The sequence below is a fragment of the Hypanus sabinus genome, chromosome 18 (genome assembly GCF_030144855.1).
Source record: "Hypanus sabinus isolate sHypSab1 chromosome 18, sHypSab1.hap1, whole genome shotgun sequence".
Lineage (NCBI taxonomy): Eukaryota > Metazoa > Chordata > Chondrichthyes > Myliobatiformes > Dasyatidae > Hypanus > Hypanus sabinus.
Genome location: NC_082723.1, coordinates 34868933 through 34891772, shown reverse-complemented (window position 1 = coordinate 34891772; position 22840 = coordinate 34868933). Strand labels below are relative to the sequence as shown.

The 22840-nt window shown below is 43.8% G+C and overlaps 1 protein-coding gene across 3 annotated transcripts in view; it reads left to right on the top strand.

Moving 5' to 3' along the window:
• The window catches only part of LOC132407470 (syntaxin-binding protein 1), a 132974-nt gene that overhangs the window by 60029 nt on the left and 50105 nt on the right, over window positions 1-22840 (top strand). For all 3 annotated transcript variants that reach the window (XM_059994055.1, XM_059994056.1, XM_059994057.1), the window contains 3 exons: window positions 1521-1599; window positions 4925-5028; window positions 11541-11689. In XM_059994055.1, coding sequence (XP_059850038.1) covers window positions 1521-1599; window positions 4925-5028; window positions 11541-11689 — 332 coding nt within the window. The remainder of the gene's footprint in view (window positions 1-1520; window positions 1600-4924; window positions 5029-11540; window positions 11690-22840) is intronic.

The following is a 22840-nucleotide window of genomic DNA, read 5'->3' as shown; positions in this document are numbered from 1 at the left end:
ACTGCGACTTGGGAGAATATTTGTTTTTCAGCAAGACAATGACCCCAAGCATAAAGCCAAAGCTATAGAGGAATGGCTTAAAAACAGCAAAGTTAATGTTGTGGAGTGGCTAAGTCAGACCTCAATCCAATTGAAAATCTGTGGCTGGACTTGAAAGGGACTGTTCACTCACAATCCCCATGCAATCTGACAGAGCTTGAGCAGTTTTGTAAAGAAGAGTGGGGTAAAAATGTAGTGTCCAGATGTGCAAAGCTGATAGGGACCTATCCACACAGACTCAAGGTGTTAATTGCTGCCAGAGGTGAACCTACTAAATACTGACTTGAAACAGGTGAGTACTTATGCAACCAATTATTTTGTGTTTTGTATTTGTAATTAATTTAGATCATTTTGTAGAGATCTGTTTACACTTTGATACAAAAGAGGTTTTTTTTCTCTGTTGATCAGTGTCAAAAAAAGCCAAATTAAATCGTCTGTGATTCAATGTTGTAAAGCAATAAACACAAAAACTTCCAAGGGAGGGGTGAATACTTTTTATAGTCACTGTATATAAGATGACAAGATCATAGATAGAGTGGACTGAAAGCACCCTTTTTTTCCCAGGGTGGCAGTGGCTAATACAAGAGCACATAATTTCAAGGTTATGGGAGGAAAGTATATGGGAGGTATGATTCTTACACAGTAGAATGCACTGCCGGGCTGGTGGTAACTCTGCTTCAGGAGGAGCCTGCAGGCAGGGAGAAGCCTGGAGGGGACTTAAATGCAGAGATGAACATAAAGTGCAGAGGGTGGGTCTGGTGCAGTAGAAGAGATGATGTGATGCTGTGTTGCCGTGGTACATGGTAGAAAGCTACCAACAAGGATTTAATGAGTGAATGGAAGAAGAATAATGGGCGACAGCCCAGGCTGTTAGGATTCTAAGTGACTGATGCATCAATGAAGGTTTAGTGGAAGATAGACTGAGCTGGGCAGAGACCTGTGAGGTCATTGAAACTGTATAGTGATAATCTTGTGATCTTTGATTACAATAATAATTCCAGTAAAGTAGGAATTGTGAAAAAATAGGATATTAATGTCCTAGATATTAAGAATGATCTGAATTCCCTTTAAAATTATCAACACAAGCACGTTGAGATTGAGAGCATCCACGAGGAAGGCAGATATTATGATTTGTACAACAACTGTTATGAGTTCAGCAGACTCTAGCCTGCAATAATGAAATAAAGAACATCATTTCCTTCAGAGTAATTCACTTTAATTGATAAGAGTAGATTTTTGTCAAGGAGGGTCTTTGGTAACATTTCTAATCACAAACCATTTAATTCTCCACTTCCAACAACGTGTGCTCTCTTGAACATTATTTTTCTAGATCTACAATGAAATTGTTTGTATCACACAATAGTAGAATAACTAGTTAGAGCACAATAGTGTAATAACTATTTTAGTTAGAGGATTTTTCCTTGCATTGTAGTTCAGACTGTTTAAATGAAGATTACTGAATAGAGCTCTTATCTTTTCAGTCTGTGCGTGCACTGATCAATGACTTTAAGGATGCTCCCTCGTCCAAATACAGAGCTGCGCACGTCTTCTTTACAGACTGTAAGTTTGCAGTGATGTGCACTTATTACTGTGCTTTTAATTCCATAATGAAAAATTTAGAAATATATTACAAATACAGTATCTTTGAGAAACTGGCTTCTGGCATTAGTTGCAACCCACTATGACTGCCTTGAAGTAATATCGTGGAACAATGATTTCTTAATATTTTACAATTAGTGCATAAATGGCAGAGCCTGATAGGAAGCTGTGGGAGTATTGTTACATTATAATTATCATGGTTCCCAGAACTGTACACTCCTCAATAAGAATCTCTGTCTTATGAAGTGGTCCAAGCAGATCATCGATAAATCACGGTATGTTAATGTCACAACTTCAGCTGCAATTGAGTTTGCAGGGTGTTTGTTTTTATTAAAACTGTCACGTAGGAAGCTAATCCTACCCACAGCTTGTAGGTTAAACAATCACCTATTGGATATTTGTGGTAACTCGGAGCATTGGCAAGTCTTCCAAGAAATGCCAGCTGCTCTTTTGTTGCAAGGGAAATGAGAGAAACGTTCTGAAAGTTTCCAATAAAAATCATTTAGATGTTATCAAGGAACTGATAGCAGTGCACCAGTGTTACTGTAGAATGACTCACAATGTTTTCTGAAATATTTGTTCATTGATATAAATAAAGAAACATACAAATAATTTAAAGCAACACACACAAAATGCTGGTGGAACGCAGCAGGCCAGGCAGCATCCATAGGAAGAAATACAGTTGATGTTTCGGGCCGAAACCCTTCGTCAGGACTAACTGAAAGAAAAGATAGTAAGAGATTTGAAAGTAGGAGGTGGAGGGGGAAATCCAAAATGATAGGAGAAGACAGGAGGGGGTGGGGTGAAGCTAAGAGCTGGAAAGGTGATTGGCAAAAGGGAAATAGAGCTGGAGAAGGGAAAGGATCATGGGACGGGAGGCCTAGGGAGAAAGAAAGGGGGAGGGGAGCACCAGAGGGAGATGGAGAGCAGGCAAGGAGTGATTGTGAGAGGGGCAGAGAGAGAGTAAAAAAGGGGAGAGAGGAGAAAAAAGGGGGGGGGGGAATAAAAAATAAATAAGGGATGGGGTAAGAAAGGGAGGAGGGGCATTAACGGAAGTTAGAGAAATCAATGTTCATGCCATCAGGTTGGAGGCTACCCAGACGGAATATAAGGTATTGTTCCTCCAACCTGAGTGTGAGGTCCTCCAATCCATCTTGACAGTAGAGGAGGCCATGGATAGACATATCAGAATGGGAATGGGACGTGGAATTAAAATGTGTGGCCACTGAGAGATCCTGCTTGCTCTGGTGGACAGAGCATAGGTGTTTGGCAAAACAGTCTCCCAGTCTGTGTCCGGTCTCACCAATATATAGAAGGCCGCACCGGGAGCAACGGACACAGTATATCACACCAGCTGACTCACAAGTGAAGTGCCGCCTCACCTGGAAGGACTGTCTGGGGCCCTGAATGGTGGTGAGAGAGGAAGTGTAAGGGCAGGTGTAGCACTTGTTCCGCTTAGAAGGATAAGTGCCAGGAGGGAGATTGGTGGGAGGGGATGGGGGCAACGAATGGACAAGGGAGTTGCGTAGGGAGTGATCCCTGCGAAAAGCAGAAGTGGGGAGGAGGGAAAGATGTGCTTGGTAGTGGGATCCCGTTGGAGGTGGCGGAAGTTACGGAGAATTATATGTTGGACCCAGAGGCTGGTGGGGTGGTAGGCAAGGACAAGGGGAACCCTATCCCAAGAGGGGTGGCGGGCAGATGGGGTGAGGGCAGATGTGCGGGAAATGGGAGAGATGATGGTGTTTGAGAGCAGAGTTGATGGTGGAGGAAGGGAAGCCCCTTTCTTTAAAAAAGGAAGACAACTCCTTCGTCCTGGAATGAAAAGCCTCATCCTGAGAGCAGATATGGCGGAGACGGAGGAATTGCCAGAAGGGGATAGCATCTTTGCAAGAGACAGGGTGGGAAGAGGAATAGTCCAGGTAGCTGTGAGAGTCAATAGGCTTATAGTAGATATCAGTAGATAAGCCATCTCCAGAGATGGAGACAGGAAGATCAAGAAAGGAGAGGGAGGTGTTGGAAATGGACCAGATAAATTTGAGGGCAGGGTGAAAGTTGGAGGCAAAGTTAATGAAGTCGACGAGCTCAGCATGCGAGCAGGAGGCAGCGCCAATGCAGTCGTCGATGTAGCGAAGGAAAAGTGGGGGGGGGCGGATAATTTAAAATATTGTTTGTTAGTTGAATAGTTATTATTATGATATGTCGATTTTTACCTGTGTAACTCCAAATTATTAGAGTGATAGATTTAAACAGCAAAGAAACAAACAGGTTTGGGCTTGAGGAACACGTTATATTCTGTTTGGGTTGCCTCCAGCCTGATAGCATGAACATCAATTTCTCAAATTTCCGGTAATGACCCCCAACCCCCCCCCCCCCACTCCATTTCCCATCCCGTTTTCCCTCTCTCACCTCATCTCACCAATCAATTTCCCAGCTCTTTACTTCATCCCTCCCCCTCCAGGTTTCACCTATTAGTTGGTGGTTCGCTTTACCCCCCCCCCATCTTTTAAATCTACTTCTCAGCTTTTTATCCCCCCACAGATGCTGCCTGGCCTGCTGAGTTTCTGCAGCATTTTGTGTGTGTTGCCAGGCCTTTCAATTGATTGAGTACCTATTCATACTAATCCCTTTGTGCCTTTTTTCTATAACACTCCCAAGAGCCTGTCATTCACTGTGTGAATACTGTTCTGGTTTCAGATGCCAAGATGCTTTACTTCACACTTGTTTGAATTAAATGTCACCTGCTCACTTACCCAGTTGATCTAGATCCTGTTGTAATGTTCAATAACTTTCTTCACTGTCCACCACACTACCCATTTTGTGTCATCCACCAACATACCAATTATACCACTTACTTTCTCACCCAGATTGTTAATAAATATGACAAACAGCAATGGAGCCAGGATCAGTGGATCAGTCCCTGCGGCACACCACTGGTCAATAGTCCCATACTGAAAAATAATATCTGTTGCAAATGGATCCAACACCAATCCTTGTGGCACACTAGTCTCATATGGAAAAACAAAGTCTATTTGATTTGGACCATGTGGGGAAGGACTTACTTTTGACAAAGAGTCGGTTTTTGGGAGTAAGTTGGGCTGGTGTGCTGATTCTCCCCAATGCCTTTGTTGACTTGAAGCCAGAGACAACAATGTGTAGTGATTATTGTGGAAAACAATGAACTTTCATAACTACCAATTTGACTAGCACCATAATCTTCCCATCTGACTGGTGATGGGCTGACTTTGCTGTTGACCTCACCATTTAACCTTGTCCTTACCATTGACAGCATGTGCTGACCCATTGTTTAATGAGTTGGTGAAGTCCCGAGCATCGAAGGTTATCAAAACTCTCACTGAAATCAACATTGCTTTTCTTCCATATGAATCACAGGTGGGTAATTCTATCTGCCAGCCAATAAGGAGTGTGGGAGAGATTTTCTGTTGTTGGTAGATATTTATTCTGCTTGGTGATGGTGATGGATATTTACTCTTGACAAGAAACAATGAATTATTTGTATTTAACATGAATAGTGGCGGGGGGTGGGGGGGGGGTGGAGTTCCAGTGTCAGAGTGAATGTGATGCAGGAGAAAGGTGTTCTGACCACAGGGCCAGAGATGTTCCTAGTCCACTGGAGATTCAACACCGGTTACAGCCAGAGATCAGGACCAGGGGAACTACCTCTGTTCTGTCTGGATTGGGGGGTGTGGACTGGTGAATGAGAGAAGTACAAGTGAAGGCTGCATCAGCCACATTTTGTTTCAGATCCTGGAACTGAGCGCCTCATTCTCTGAACAGAAGTAGCAGAGAAAGAGAAAGTGAGAAAAAATGATGGCATCCTTACAGCAGTCAGGGTGTGAAGAGTTTAGTCTCCCTAAGACCACCTGGGTTTCTTCTTTCTTACACTAAGTCCATCTGTCCACGTACTTATCCTTCACTTATTTGGTTTCACTTAGCACCGTCAGCCTCTGTCTCTACCTTACCCATCTGTCCACACCTGTCCAACTGCGCTCGGCTCTGGTCACCTCACTACAGGAAGGATGTGGAAACCATAGAAAGGGTGCAGAGGAGATTTACAAGGATGTTGCCTGGATTGGGGAGTGTGCATTATGAAAACAGGTTGAGTGAACTTGGCCTTTTCTGCTTGGAGAGGCAGAGGATGAGAGATGACCTGATAGAGGTGTATAAGATAATAGAGGCATTGATTGTGTGGATAGTCAGAGGCTTTTTCCCAGGGCTGAAATGGTTGCCACAAGAGGACACAGGTTTAAAGTGCTGGGCAGTAGGTACAGAGGAGATGTCAGGGGTAAGTTTTTTATGCAGGGAGTGGTGAGTGGGTGGAATGGGCTGCTGGCAGCGGTGGTGGAGGTGGATATGATAGGGTCTTTTAAGAGACTTTTGGATAGGTACATGGAGCTTAGAAAAATAGAGGGCTATGGGTAAGCCTAGTAATTTCTAAGGTAGGGACATGTTCAGCACAACTTTGTGGGCCGAAGGGCCTGTAGTGTGCTGTAGGCTTTCCATGTTTTCTAAGGTTAACCTCCCCCACCTCAGCTAGTTCCATCTTTCACCTACCTGTCCCAACCTCACCCCCCACTCTCATCTCATTATAATGGCTATCTGCTCTCTCCACCCTCAGTGCCATGACCTGAAACATCAAACCTCCCTGTCACAGATGCTGCTTGAGCCCCTGATTGCCACCAACAGTTTCCTCTTTGTTCTTTCTCATCTCTGTCCTGAATGCCAGACCCTTTGTACTGGATGTGCCAGTCAGGTTAAATATCAGTCCTGTATCTAACCTGTCGAACCCCTTCCGAACTTAGTATGTTTCAGTGAGATCAGAAGGGAATCTGGACTCAGTCTATTTAACTGTTATTCAAACAACAAACACACCGTCTCAGGAATCAGTATGTATGTATTCCATTGTCTAATTTAATTCTCTCCCATTTCTCTCTCTGTCTGACTCTCTCTCTCTTTCTCTCTCTCTCTCTATCCCACTCTCTCTCTCAGTCTCTCACTCTCTCTGTCACTCTCTGTCTCTGTCTCTCTCTTCATCTATCCCTCTCTCCCTCTCTTTATCTCTTCCCATCCCCCTTCTTCCCCACTTACCCCTCTCTCCTTCTCATCCTCACCCCCGAACCTTTCTCCCCTCCTCTTTCTCATTCTTCCTTCTCTTGTTTGTCTCTCTATCTCTCTCTTGTCTCTCTTCCCCTCATCCCCACTCCTCCACTCCCCCTCCCTCTCACTCTCACCCTCTCTTTCCCTCTCTCTCACTCTCTCCCTCTCCCTCCCTCTCTACCGTATAATCAGAACTATCTGGCCATGGAAACACTTATTGTGAGGCCATCTGTTAACAGACGGTTTCTCCCATTCCATTCAGGCTGCAGTCACATGACTGAACAGATGGAGTTGTCTTTCTGCTATTTACTTCTTTATATAGAGGCTTGTGTTCATGTTGACTCACTGTGCAATTGTTTAGGTTTATCTGAAAATGCAGACGAGGAAATGAAATGTCTGGTTAAAAAACAACGTTGATTGAACCGTGACTAGATTTTGTGTTTGCTTGGGATCTGCAGGCATGACATGAACAGCACAGTCACGCCAGGGTAAACATGAAGGCACAGTTAGATTGTGAACAGGTGATCAGCATTCTGAACAACAGCATATCATCCACTGCCTGTGCAAAACATTTTGATAACACTTAAGACATCAATCTGCCTCCTATGGTCAATTAATGAAACCACACTTCCAAATGAAGGAATGGCAAAGGGTGGGAGGCCATTCAGCCCATCAGCCTGAGCTGCTTGTTCAATTAGATCTGATCTTGGCTTCAACTGCCACATGAAGGAACACATTGATGAAGGAAGAGGAAGAGCAGTAGATGTAGTATATCTGGATTTCAGCAAGGCATTTGATAAGGTTCCCCATGCAAGGCTTATTGAGAAAGTAAGGAGGCATGGGACCCAAGGGGACATTGCTTTGTGGATCCAGAACTGGCCTGCCACAGAAAGCAAAGAGTGGTTGTAGACGGGTCATATTCTGCATGGAGCCCGGTGACCAGTGGTGTGCCTTAGGGATCTGTTCTGGGACCTTTACTCTTCTTGATTTTTATAAGTGACCTGAATAAGGGAGTGGAGGGATGGGTTAGTAATTTTGCTGATGACACAAAGGTTGGGGGTGTTGTGGATAGTGTGGAAGGCTGTCAGAGGTTATGACGGGATAGTGATAGGATGCAAAACTGGGCTGAAAAGTGGCAGATGGAGTTCAACCCATATAAGTGTGAGGTGGTTCATTTTGGTTGGTCAAATGTGATGGCAGAATATCGTATTAATGGTAAGACTTTTGGCAGCGTGGAGGATCAGAGGGATCTTGGGGTCCATAGGACACTCAAAGCAGCTGCGCAGGTTGACTCTGTGGTTAAGAAAGCATACGGTGTATTGGCCTTCATCAATCATGGAATTGAATTTAGGAGCCGAGAGGTAACGTTGCAGCTATATAGGACCCTGGTCAGACCCCGCTTGGAGCACTGTGCTCAGTTCTGGTCACCTCACTACAGGAAGGATGTGGAAATAATAGAAAAGGTGCAGAGGAGATTTACAAGGATGTTGCCTGGATTGGGGAGCATGCCTTATGAAAACAGGTTGGGTGAATTCGGCCTTTTCTCCTTGGAGTGACGGAGGATGAGAGTTGACCTGATAGAGGTGTACAAGGTAAAGAGAGGCATTGATTGTGTGGATAGTCAGAGGCTTTTTCTCAGGGGTGAAATGGCTGCCACAAGAGGACACAGTTTTAAGGTGCTTGGGAGTAGGTACAGAGAAGTCAGGGGTAAGGTTTTTACACAGAGAGTGGTGAGTGCTTGAAATGGGCTGCTGGCAACGGTGGTGATGGAGGCAGATACGATAGGGTCTTTTAAGAGACTTTTGGATAGGTGCATGGAGCTTAGAAAAATAGAGGGCTATGGGTAAGCCTAGTAATTTCTAAGGTAGGGACATGTTCAGCACAACTTTGTGGGCTGAAGGGCCTGTATTGTGCTGTAGGTTTTCTATGTTTCTATGTGAATATATTCATTCACTGATTCCTCAGGGTTCCAGCACAGATAATTCCAACAACTCCTGACACTCTGAGATAAGAAATTATTCTTAATCTTTCTCAGATGGGTGATCCATTATTCTGAAAATTTGCAAACTAGACCTTCCCAGAAGGAACACATTCTCTCCACAATTACCTTGGCCAAATCCCTCCTGTATGTTTCAATAGTATAATGTCTTATTCTTTTAAGATCCAGTGTGTGTAGACCTAACTTGTTTAACTCAACCTCATGTAAAGCCCAGGTTAAGATTTTTACTGCTGATGCTCTGGGGGATTTCGTTTAGTAGCTTTCTGTAGAAGCAGAATGTCCTGCTGATGACATGTTTGGGTTTCAGGTAAAGATAAGGGACTGTGATCTTTAACTTAGAAATGTTGTGTCAACAAATCAGAAGGGTGGAAGTAGGAGAAGGTTCTAGAGAGAGCTGGATGGAGAGAGATTTGTGACAGACACTGGTGGGGTTTGTGGTCTTTTTGGGGAGAGATGCAGAGAGGAGATTGGGAGAGACAGCTGTAGGGTTCAATCTGACGGGAAGATGCGATTTCAAGGAGTGCTTCGTGAGTTGGAGGAGTCCAAGATGGCAAGTTCTACCAGTGATTGATGATGAGAATTCAGTGCTGTGAGTATTGGGCATACCCCACTTTTGGACCATATGAACTCCAACTATGTGCATATTTCACTTGTTTAATTGTAATGGGCCCTTTTTTCTTTATTTTCTTTTCCTTTTAATAACTGGTCAACAAAGCTGAAATTTATAGCTACACTTTCTTTATAATTGTATGCTGTGTACGATCTGTTATTTCTTGCCGATGGATAATTGTGTATGAGGAGTATGCTCAAATCGAGGTTCTGTTAATCAAAACATCGCAGTTTTCCTGTTTGGTTGGACTCAAATAATATCAATCCTTGACGTATATTTAAGAAAGGTGGCCTGCTCACCACTGGGTCCAGTAGCTGTTAGCAGAGCCTGCTAACAAGCCAAGTTTCTATACGAGTCTGGCGAGGGGGCTTCAATTATAATTCATCCAGGAATTAGCCCAGTGAACCTATCCTGAAATGATTTCAATGAACACATTTCTGCCTTTATGTAGAGAGACCAAAGCTATAAGTGGTCCTCCAAATGAGATCTCCTGTACAGTTGTAACAGACCTCACTATCTTTATATTCTGTTCTGTTTGCAATAGATAGTAACATTCCAATTGCCTTGTTAACAATACTGCAACTACACGTATCATCACTGAGGACATAGAGTTCTGTGCACTGCATTTAGCTGATATTCTGCCCTACTGTTCTTGCTTACAAAGTGGATATCCCCTCTTTTCCCATGTTCTGCTTTATCTGCAAATTCTGGCCTCTCTATTCTTTGTTTACTCCTTAGAACTTACTTTCAATCTGTCCTCATATCATCGACAGACTTGGCTACAATATACTCAGTCCCTTCATAAATATTGACTGGAAATAGGTGAGACCCAACACTGATCCCTCTGTTATCCCACTAGTTACAGTTTTTCCAACATGATCTATTCCAACCATGAGCTATTCTTTGTCTATGCTAATGCATTAACTCCATCCTCAACCACCCCATGTGCAGTTGCTGTTTGAAGTAACCTTTTATATGTTAGTTATTGAAGGCATCTGTAAATCTGAATACACTACATTTATTTTATCCTCCCTGCTCAGTCTGTCCTTATGGGACTTCAATTACCTTGTCAAACTTCATTCCCCTTTCATTGAGACCATGTTAACTCTACTTGATTATACCTCAATTTTCTAAATGTCCTCCTACTCTCTCCTTAATAATATATTCCAGTATTTCCTCATTGACAGATGCCAGTTTACCTGGCCTCCTGTCTCCCTTCTCTGTTATGTAGGAGTGTTATTATACATGTGGCTTCTGGGAACCATCTTGCTGAAACTAGTGAACATGGAAGATCATAGTCAATATATCAACTGTCTCATAACTGATTTTCCCCGTGCCAGAAGCCTGCAAACTCTCCATTTCAATTGTTTGCTCCTCCATTTCGCTCCAAATTTTCAGTCATTATTGGCATACAAAGTCTTTATTTTTCTTGGGCCTTTAACTCTTAGTGGAGCATAGTCCATTGATGAGCTACCCTCTTCATTGCCCAAAGTTGATGGTATGGTTGGAGTTTATCAATGTTTCTGTAATCCTTTGTATCCACTGTACAGGAGATTGGCCTATACAGCTTCACCAGAGTCCTGTTGGCTGGCCCTACCCATTTCCACCTCTCATGATGGGGACATAGGGTTTGAGAGATGTGGTACAAAGTATCTATTCTTTATTTCCTTTTATTAATTCCTGAATCTCCATAGAACAGATGTTTACTATAGCAATGCTGTTTGCCTTTATATACTTGTAGAAGCTATTACTCATCATTTCTCGCAAACTTACTCAAAATTTTTTTTCTTCCATTTTAATAAGTTTAGTCAGCCTTTGTTGTTTTGTAAGATTACCCAATCCACTGGCCTTTCATTAATCTTTGCAATATTGTATGCCCCACTTTCATTTTGATAAAATCCAAAATTACTTTGTCAGAAGCAAAGTCCTTATTGTAGAGTCATTATTTCTCAATGCACAGATGTTTTTGAGAATATATGGGGGGGGGAGGGTCTCCTTAAATGCTTGTTTGGTACAAACTTGTTTGTCTGAGGGTTCACATAGTTGCTGTTCAGGTTTATTTATTGGACGTATCTTACTCGTTTATCTGAGGGTTTATACAGTTCCTGTGTTTTAGGTTTATTTATTAGATGTATCATATTCGTTTATCTGAGGGTTTATACAGTTCCTGTGTTTCAGGTTTACTCATTAGATGTACCAGATGCGTTCCAGAGTTTCTACAGTCCGCATAAGACGCAGTTACGAAACCCTCTGATGGAGCGATTGGCTGAGCAGATTGCAACCCTCTGTGCCACACTGAAAGAATATCCTGCTGTCAGATACAGGGGGTAAGACATCTCAAAGAGCACTCCTACGAATTTCCTAAAATCTATGAGGGTGACCCTAATGTCGCTTGGACATCCTTGACATTGTGAAAGACTTCCAAAAACTCTTGTCTTGTTTGTTCAGGACTGGGGCTTAATTTGGGATGTTGCATGCGATTTTGATCACTTACCCACAGGAAAGATGTAAACAAGGTTGACACTGTGCAGAGAAAATTTACAAGGATGGTGCCAGGTCTGGACGACCCAAGTTATAAGGAAAGTTCAAATAGATTAGGACTTTATTCTTTGGAACGTAGAATACAGTATTAAGAGGAGATTTGATAGAGATATACCAAATTATGAGGGGTATTATAGGGTAAATGCAATCAGGCTTTTTCCACTGGGGTTGGGTGGGACTACAAGTAGAGGTCTATAGACCATAAGACATAGGAGTGAAATTAGGGCGTTCACCCACTGAGTCTGCTCTGCCATCCTATCATGGCTGATCCTGGATCCCGCTCAATCCCATGCACCTGTCTTCTTGTTATACATTTCGATGCCCGGACTGATCAGGAAAAGATCAACTTCCACCTTAAATATACCCACGTACGGACTTAGCCTCTATCGCAATCTGTGGCAGAGTCTACACACTTACTACTTTCTGGCTAAAAAAAAACTCCTCCTTACCTCTGTTCTAAAGGGTTGCACCTCAATTTTGAAATTATGGGATAAGGGTGAAAGGTGAAAAGTTTAAGGGGAACATGAGGGCTAACTCAGAGTGTTGTGAGAGTGTGGAATGATGCATAGAAACTTGATTTCAACATTTAAGAGAAGTTTGGATAGGTACATGGATAGTAGGGATATGGAGGACTATGTCCTGGTGCAGGTCAATGGGAGTAGGCAGTCTAAGTACTTTCGGCATGGACTAGACGGACCAAAGGTCCTATTTCCATGCTGTACTTCTCTATGGCCCTATAAGTGACTGATAAGGTCAAACTCGCCCACAGTTGGGGCTGGAGGTGCCTGACATTGGTGGTTTGCAAGGTGATATGGTCCGACTACCATTTACACAGGGTTTTGTGTTCTCCTGATTTACAGTCTGAGGTTCCCAACACCATTACAAATGCTCTGGTTCTACCTTTATCAGACTGAGGTCATGGATTTTCAGGGGTTATCACGTCACAACTGTATAGGGCATCAGTGAGTCTGCACCTGGAATATTGTGTGCACTTCTGGTCACCATGTTACTGAAAGGACATGATAAACTGAAGAAGCTGCAGAAAAAAAATAATAAGACTGTTGCTGAACTGGAGGGCTTGAGTTATAGAGAGAGATTAGACAGGCTGGGTCTGTTTTCACCTGAATGAAGGAGGCTAATTGGTGACCTCATGGAGGTTTATAAGATCATAGGGGCCAAAATAAGGCAGATATCAGTTGTTACTTCCTAGTGTGGAGGTGACTAAAACTAGAGGGCAGAGTTTTAAGGTGAGAGAGGGAAGATGTAATGGGTACCTCAGTGGCAGTATTTTCCTACTCTAGTTAGTGCCCAGTGCTGGGACTATTGTCCTGGCAGTCCAGGAAGCCACAGATCCAGAAGAGAAACAGCATGATTATCAACCTACCACTGTTGTCTGGAGAATGAATTCATTAGCTCCTTGCTTGATTGAAAACTTGTGCATAAAGAGGTGGAGCTGTGTGTTTTAAAGTCTGGTTTAAGATGACGCTGGTGAAGCACAATGGCAACTTGCTGACAGCAAACAGAACTACTACTTTATTAATGATGCTTTTTCTTGAAAGCATAAGAACGTAAGAAATGGGAGCAGGAGTAGGCCATCTGGCCCGTCAAACCTGCTCCACCAATCTATAATGGCTGATCTAGCCATGGACTCATTTCCATACACCTGCCTTTTCCCTATAAACCTTAATTCTCCTACAATTCAAAAATCTATCCAACTTTATCTAAAATATATTTACTGAGGTAGCCTCCACTGCTTCATTGGGCAGAGAATTCCTCAGATTCACCACTCTGTGGGAGAAGCAGTTCCTCCTCATCTCCATCCTAAATCTACTCACCTGAATCTTGAGGCTACGTCTCCTAGTTCTGGACTCACCTACCAATGGAAACAACTTTCCTGTCTCAACCTTATTTATCCCTTTCAAGTCAAGTCAAGTCAAGTCAAGTCACTTTTTATTGTCATTTCGACCATAAAGCTGGTACAGTACACAGTAAAAATGAGACAATGTTTTTCAGGACCATGCTGCTACATGAACAATACAAAAACTACACTAAACTACATAAACCAACACAAAAACTACACCAGACTACAGACCTACCCAGGATTGCATAAAGTACACAGAACAATGCAAGCATTACATAAATAATAAATTAGACAATAGGCACAGCAGAGGGCAGTAGGTTGGTGGTCTGATGGCTCGGGGGAAAATCTGTTACATAAATAAACAGCTGAATGGCGGCGTCCGGGATTCCGTCTGTTTCTGTACTCCCACCGAGTATTTCGTTGCCACAGATGTAGTCCAATTTAATGTCCATTGGAGATCAGAATGGACGAGAGTGTGGCCAGCCAGGGGTTGCTTTTTTCCTGGCACGGACTCCTGCCCACTCGCCTCACTTCCACTTCCTTGCACACCGCTTCCGACGTCCCCAATTCCGGCCACTGGCATCAGGCGACTCTGAGAACTGCAGACCCGATTCCCTCAGCAAGCCAAGGTCGCGCAATCTAAGCAGCAGATTTTCATGAAGATTTGTTTTTGGGCAATCTCTGCATTGTAGCGGTATCTGGCTGATGTTACTAAATTGAGAGGAAAAGCAAATTGTGCAGAAGCTATGGAGAGTGTTCAGAGAGATATAGATGGGTTAAGTGAGTGGGCAAGGGTCTGGCAGATGGAGTACAATGTCAGTAAATGAGAGGTCATCCACTTTGGAAGAAAAACTAAAAGATCAGATTATTATTTAAATGGTAAAAAATTGCTGCATGCTGTTGTGCAGAAAGACTTGGGAGGGCTTGTGCATGAATCACGAAGGTTGGTTTGCAGGTGCAGCAGACTATCAAAAAGGCAAATGGAATCTGGCCTTCATTGCTAGAGGGATTGAATTTAAGAGCAGGGAGATTATGCTGCAACTGTACAGGGTACTGATGAGAAACGAGAAAATTTGCAGATGCTGGAAATCTGAGCTACACACACAAAATCTGAAGGGACTCAGCATGCCAGGCTGCATCTATGGAAAAAGTACAGTTGACATTTCAGGCCGAGACAGAGTATTTCGGGCAGGGTCCTGGTGAGGTCGACCCAGAGTACTGTGTGCAGTTCTGATCTCCTTACTTGAGGAAAGATATACTAGCTTTGGAGGCAGTGCAGATGAGGTTCACCACATTGATTCCAGTGATGAGGGGCTTAGAATATGAGGAGAGATTGAGTCTCCTGGGACTGTACTCGCTGGAATTCAGGAGAGGGGATCTTATAGAAGTATATAAAATTAACACGTACAAACAAGCTGGAGGCTGGAAGAACTCAGCAGGTCGGGCAGCATCCGTTGAAACGAGCAGTCAACATTTCGGGCCGAGACCCTTCGTCAGGACTGAAGAAGGAGGGGGCAGGGGCCCTATAAAGAAGGTGGGGGGATGGGGGAAGGTGCCAGGTGAAAAACCAATCAGAGGAAAGATCGTGGGGGAGGGGAAGCAGGGAGGGGATAGGCAGGAGAGGTGAATAAGGAATGTAAGGGGAAAGCACTATGGGTAGTAGAAGAAGACAGAATCATGAGAGAGGTGATAGGCAGCTGGAAGAGGAGGCAGAGTGAAAGTGGGATGGGGAAAGGGAGAGGGAGGGAATTACTGGAAGTTGGAGAATTCTATGTTCATACCAAATTATAAAATTAACTAATTTAGTTTATTAAATTTAATTTAGTTTTTTAAAATTTTAATTTTAAGGCACAATTAGGGTTTAGGGCAATGGATAACAGAGCGACTATCTACCATCGCCAGATACCACTGCAGTATGTCTGCTAACTTAGATACACTACACTTGAATCCCTCTTCCAGGGTGTTAACGTATACCATGAACAGTTGTGGGCAGAACACTGACCCCTGTGATACACCACTCACCACTGATTGCCAACCAGAGTAACACCCATGTACCCCAACTCTCTGCTTTCTATTAGTTAACCAATCCTATATCCATGCTAATACATCACCCTCTATCTTATGGATAAATCTTTTATGTGGCAACTTATCGAATGCCTTCTGGAAATCAAATAAATAGCATCCATCTGTTTACCTCTATCCACTGCGCTTGTTATATCCTCGAAGAACTCCAGCGAGTTTGTCCAACATGATCACTGCAATCAATAGTCTGTAACTTCCTTTTCGGATCTGAACTTCTGAACTGCCTGTACGACCTGGCCTTTTGCGGTGTGAACTGAAGGTCGGGATGGTTGCATGGCCTGTATGGACCACATTGAGGTGGCAAGGCCCATGCCCAAGAGTGGGGATTAAGCCAAAGTATACACATTGCTGGAGTGGACTTGTAGCTGATTCAAAGTGGCAGAACCAAGGCGAGGCAGAGTTAAAGTGGCAGGGCCTGGACCGGGGTCTGAGAGCAAGGAATGATCTGCTTGTTTGGCCGGTTCAAGTGTCGGTCCAGGTTGAAAAGGTCAGCGTGTTGGAGGCGAGGGACTTCGCCGGTGTTCAGCTCGCGACCTGGTGAGGTTTACCTTTCCCTGCACTGATCTGAGACTGTGGCCTGCAACTGACAGATTCCTGGCTTCGTGGCTATGGACTCGCTTCTGTGAACTGAAGTTCCGAATGTTATTTCCTTACTTTTATTCTTTACATGATTTTGAATTTTTTGCACATCGGGTGTATGACAGTCTTCCCTTTCATGGGTTCTATTGGGTTTCTTAGTTTTGTGGCTGCCTGCGAGGAGATGAATCTCAAGGTTGTATATAATATACATACCTTGATGATAAATGTACTCTGAACTTTGCAGTCACATGAAGCTTTTCTATTTTTCCATGATGCTGATATTAGGCACTGACGTTATAAATGTTTGTTTATATGTCACCAACAGAAAATGGATCAAAGGATCCTGGTTAATTACCTTTGTTATTAACCTCCCTTTAGTCAAGATGATTATGTTGGAAGTGTCTCCATTGTGATATAAATTTATTTTATATTTTATAAATCCTCTCCCAGATTGTTCCATGTTTATGCTCCAATTGTTGCTGTGCTGAGCACAGATGTCAGCTTCTGTCCTCAGTAAACGTGCACTTTGGTCTGTTGACCTGATGGTGCTGTCCTCTGCCCTCTGATGGTGTTTGTGGTCCTCCTGGGATACAGGACACAGAGAAGCAGTCATGTCCTGCCCCAGTATCACTCCCCTTTTGATTTATCCCCTGCCACTCCATCCCAGTTTTCTCTCAGCTCAGCATGGAGAGTTGCTTTAACAGTGTTGATCAGCTCCTCAGTGAGAGGGTTGTGAAATGGATGACAGCCGTAAATTCAGTCAGCAGCTGCCGTCTGGGAAAGTGCAGGGTAGTGTTTAAAGCTTCTTAAAACCAGAAAACCATAGCAACTGTTTCTTACAGAAGGATGATCCAGCTTTGTGGGTGTTTTACTATTCGAGGAAACAAATCAAAAATGGGTAAATCCGGTTTTTACACAAGAACTCAGAGTTCAAAGTTTTAGGTAAATCTGTTATCAAAAGAAGTAGTTCAGTGGAATCCATATAGAAGAAGAAAATAAGGAGATGTGGAAGGGTGATTCACTCATGTTATAGTTCTTGGTTACATCCCCAGCTTGAAGGTTTACCCCTGAGCCATTTGTTGAATGGATGTTCCTGAGCAGAATGCTGGCTCGTCAGAAATGTCTGCTGGCAGCACAGGAACCTAGTGCATTGTTTCCTTTATCATTTCAGTGTGATATAGGCCACACTGCACACTCTGAGGTCCTGATCAATAAAATCTAACCTATATTACACAGATGTTTGCAGAAAAGGTTGCTGCTCAGAAGGGAGACACAGTCATTAAGAGGATTTGCCATTGAACGAAATCCCTGCTGTGTAATTTACCGTTCTGCTTGGTTACTGTAATGCCTTATAAGAAGATAAGAGTCAGCCATGTACTATCTGAACTCATTCTGTCATTCAGTATGATCACACCACCCCTCATTTTCAATTCCAACACAGCTTTGGAGCCTACATTCACATAACTTAATTAATGTAATATCCAGAAATCTAGTGAATTCAGCCACTAGTGAGTCATCTAGTTATAAGCAGGGCCCAGTTTGTCCATGCTAACCAAGATGTCTATCCATCTTTTTCTATCCATCTACCTGCCTAAATGTTTTTTAAATATTGTGATTGTTCCCAACCTCTACACCTTCTGCATGTATTTCACTCCATTTGTGTGGAAAGAATTTCTATTTTGGTCCCTTTTAAATCATAGAGTCATAGAAAAGTATATCATAGAAACAGGCCCTTTGACTCATCTGGTCCATGCCAAACCATTTAAACTGCCTACTCCCGTCGACTTGCACCTGGACCATAGCCCTCCATAACCCTGTCATCCATGTACCTATCTAAGCTTCTCTTAAACATTGAAATTGAACTCACATGCACCACTTGTGTCGGCAGCTTATTCCACACTCTCACAACCCTCTGAGTGAAGAAGTTTCCCCTTTCCTCCTTAACCCATGACCTCTAGCTGTAGTCCCACAGAACCTCGGTGGAAAAAGCCTGCTTGCATCTACATATCTATACCCCTCATAATTTTGTATACTGCTATCAAATCTCCTTTCAGTCTGCTGTGTTTCAAGGAATAAAGTCTGAAACTATTCAACCTTTCCTGATAACTCAGGTCGTCCAGACCTGGCAACATTTTCTCTGTACTCTTTCAACATTATTTACATCTTTCCTGTAGGAAGGTGACCAAACTGCACACAATACTACAAGTTAGGTCTCACCAGTATCTTATACAACATAACATAAGGTTTAACCTGACAACCTATCTCCTTTACTCAGTACTTTGATTTAGGAAGGTCAATGTGCCGAAAGCATTATTTTACAACCCTATCTACCTGTGCCTCCACTTTCAATAATTGATAGATCTGTATTCCCTTATCCTTCTGTTCTACCGCACTCCTCAGTGCCCTACTGGTCGCTGTATAAGACCTACCCTGGTTCATCCTACTGAAGTGCAACACCTCACACTTGTCTGCATTAAATTGCATCTGCCATTTGTCAGCCCATTTTCCCGGCTGATCCAGATCCCGCTGCAAGTCATGATAGTCTTCCAAGCTCTCCACTACACCCCCAATCCTGGTGTCATCCCCAAATCTGATGAATTAGTCAACCACATTTTCATCCATATCTTTGATATAGATGACAAACAATGACCCAGCACCGATCCCTGTGGATCACAAGCTTGCAGGCTGAGAGGCAACTATCTAGATTAGATTAGATTCAACTTTGTTGTCATTGTGCCAAGTACAGATAAAAGGCCAAATGAAATGCAGTTAGCATCTAACCAGAAATGCAAAGAATAGTGTTTACAAAATAACTGCGAATAAAAATGAAGTGCTACAGCATACAAATATAAAAGTACTGAGACAGTCCAATATGGGTGCAATACTGCTTAGCGCTGTGATGTGAGGTTCAGCGGGGTCACAGCCTCAGGGAAGAAGCTCTTCCTGTGCCGCTGGTGTGGGAGTGGAGACTCCTGTAGCGCCTACCGGATGGGAGGAGAGTAAAAAGTCCATGGTTAGGGTGAGATGCATCCTTGATAATGCTTTTCGCCCTGCCCAGGTAGCATTTATGGTAGATGTTCTCAATGGTTGGCAATTGGGTGCCGATAAACCGCTGGGCAGTTTTCACCACATGCTGGAGTGCTTTGCCGTCCGATACGGGACAATTGCCGTACCACACTGAGATGCAGTGGGTGAGTATGCTCTCAATGGTACAGCAGTAAAAGTCCGTCAGTATCCTGGGACAGAGGTGAGCTTACTTGATGCTCTGCAGGAAATAAAGATGCTGTTGTGCCTTTTTGATCAGGATGGAGGAGTTCAGGGACCAGGTGAGATCCTCGGAAATGTGGACACCAAGGAATCTGAAGCTTGATACACGCTCCACTGCAGCTCCATTGATGTAGATGGGGACGTGAGTGTGGCTCCTAGCATGCCTGAAGTCCACAATGATCACCTTGGTCTTGTGTTAAGGGCCAGGTTGTTGTTGGCACACCACATGGCCAAGTGCTGGACCTCGTTCCTGTAGGCTGTCTCGTCATCCTCTCTGATCAGGCCAACCACCGTGGTGGTGTCTGCGAACTTGATTATGGAGCTAGAACCATGTACAGGAATGCAGTCATGGGTGAAAAGGGAGTACAGAAGAGGGCTCAGCACACAGCCTTGAGGCACACCGGTGTTCAGGGTGAGAATGGAGGAGGTGAGGTTGTCTAATTTAACAGATTGGGGTCTGTTAGTCAGAAAGTCCAAGGTCAAATTGCAGAGGGATGAGCTGATACCAAGCTGGTGAAGTTTGGCGATCGGCTTGGAGGGGGTCACAGTATTGAATGCCAAACTAAAGTCAGTGAATAGCATTCTGACGTAAGAGTTGGGGCTGTCCAGGTGGGTCGGGGCAGAGTGAAGTGCCGTGGAGATGGCGTCCTCTGTTGACCTGTTGGTGCGATAGGCAAATTGATGGGGGTCCAGGGCAGACAGGATTTCAGATGTGATAGAACCAGTCTCTCAAAGCACTTTGCAATGATGGGGGTGGGTGCAACTGGGCGGAAGTCATTCAGGCCCGTGGCAGTGGAATGCTTTGGCACTGGCACGATGGTGGCGATCTTGAAGCTTGTGGGGACAACTGCCTGGGCCAGGGACAGATTGAAAATGTCCGTGAAGACCCCGGCCAACTGCCCCGCACAGACTCTGAGCACACGGCCAGGTATTCCATCCGGACCAGCTGCCCTATTACCACTCTATTAACACTCTTTGGCTTTTCCCATAAAGCCAATGTCTAATCCAAAATATTACCTCACCTTGCACCTTCTTGAGAAATCTCCCATGAGAATCTTGTCAAGTGCCTTGCTAAAGCCTATGTAGACAACATCCATGGCCTTGCATTCATCAACTTTCCTGGTAACTTCCTTGAAAAACTGTAAGATTGCTTAAACATGACCTACTACACACAAAGCCATACTGACTATCTCTGATCAGTGCTAACATAGAACTTAGAACAATACAACACAATACAGGCCCTTTGGCCCACAATGTTGTGCTGATCCTTAAACCCTGCCTCCCATATAACCCTCCACCTTAAATTCCTCCATATACCTGTCTAGTAGTCTCTTAAATTTCACTAGTGTATCTGCCTCCACCACTGACTCAGGCAGTGCATTCCACGCACCAACCACTCTCTGAGTGAAAAACTTTCCTATAATATCCCCCTTGAACTTTCTACCCCTTACCTTAAAGCAATGTCCTCTTGCATTGAGCAGTGGTGCCCTGGGGAAGAGGCGCTGGCTGTCCACTCTATCTATTCCTCTTAATATCCTGTATACCTCTATCATGTCTCCTCTCATCCTCCTTCTCTCCAGAGAATAAAGCCCCAGCTCCCTTAATCTCTGATCATAAAGCATACTCTCTAAATCAGGCAGCATCCTGGTAAATCTCCTCTGTACCCTTTCCAATGCTTCCACATCCTTCCTATAGTGAGGTGACCAAAACTGGACGCAGTACTCCAAGTGTGGCCACACCAGAGTTTTACAGAGCTGCATCATTACCCCGCAACTCTTAAACTTTATCCCTCAACATAGGAAAGCTAACATTCCATAAGCTTTCTTAACTACCCTATCTACCTGTGAGGCAAATTTCAAGGATCTGTGGATATGTACCCTCAGATCCCTCTGCTCCTCCACACTACCAAGTATCCTGCCATTTACTTTGTACTCTGCCTTGGAGTTTGTCCTTCCAAAGTGTACCACCTCACACTTCCCTGGGTTGAACTCCATCTGCCACTTTTCAGCCCACTTCTGCATCCTATCAATGTCTCTCTGCAATCTTCGACAATCCTCAACACTATCCACAACACCACCAACCTTTGTGTCGTCTGCAAACTTGCCAACCCACCCTTCTACCCCCACATCCAGGTCGTTAATAAAAATCAAGAAAAGTAGAGGTCCCAGAACTGATCCTTGTGGGACACCACTAGTCACGGCACTCCAATCTGAATGTACTCCCTCCACCACGACCCTCTGCCTTCTGCAGGCAAGCCAATTCTGAATCCACCTGGCCAAACTTCTCTGGATCCCATGCCTTCTGACTTTCTGAATAAGCCTACCGTGTGGTACCTTGTCCTGTCTGTCCAACTACTCATATATCCAGTCCCTTAGAATTCCTTCCAATAACTTTCCCACTACTGATGTCGGGCTCACTGGCTTGCTGCGTTCCTACAGCATTTTGTGTGTGTTGCTATAATTTCCTGGTTTATTTTTAGAGCCTTTCTTAAACAGGGAGGCAACATTAACTGTAGTCCAATCCTCTGGTACCTCACCTGTTGCTAAGGATGATTTAAATATCTCTGCTAGTGCCCCTGTAATTTCTGCACTTCCCTCACAAATGGTCCTAAGGAACAGCTTGTCAGGTCCCAAGGATTTATCCACCTTAATTTGCCTCAGGACTGCAAGCAGCTCCTCCTCTGTAATCGGTATCGGGTCAATGACCTCACTGCTGCTTTGCCTGAATTCTGCAGATTCTGTGTCCATCTCCTGAATAAGTACTGATGCAAAAAATATTCATTTAAGATCTACCCCTGTCTTTTTTGGCATCACGCATGGATTACCATTCTGATCTTCCAGAGGATCAATTTTGTCCCTTGCAACCCTTTTGATTTTTGCTTTTTTTTCTTGTCATACCTGTAGAATTCCTTAGGATTCTCCTTCACCTTGTTTGCTTGGGCAACCTCATGCCCTCTCTTAACCCGCCATTTGATCCTACCTGCCCATACCTGCTATGCACCTCCTTTTGCTTTCTTAACAAGAGCATCACAATCTCTTGAAAATCAAGGTACTCTAAACCTGTTATCTTTATCTTTTAGTCTGACATGCAGATACAAGATGTATACTCATAAAATGTCACTTTTGAAGGCCTGCCACTTATGAAGAAC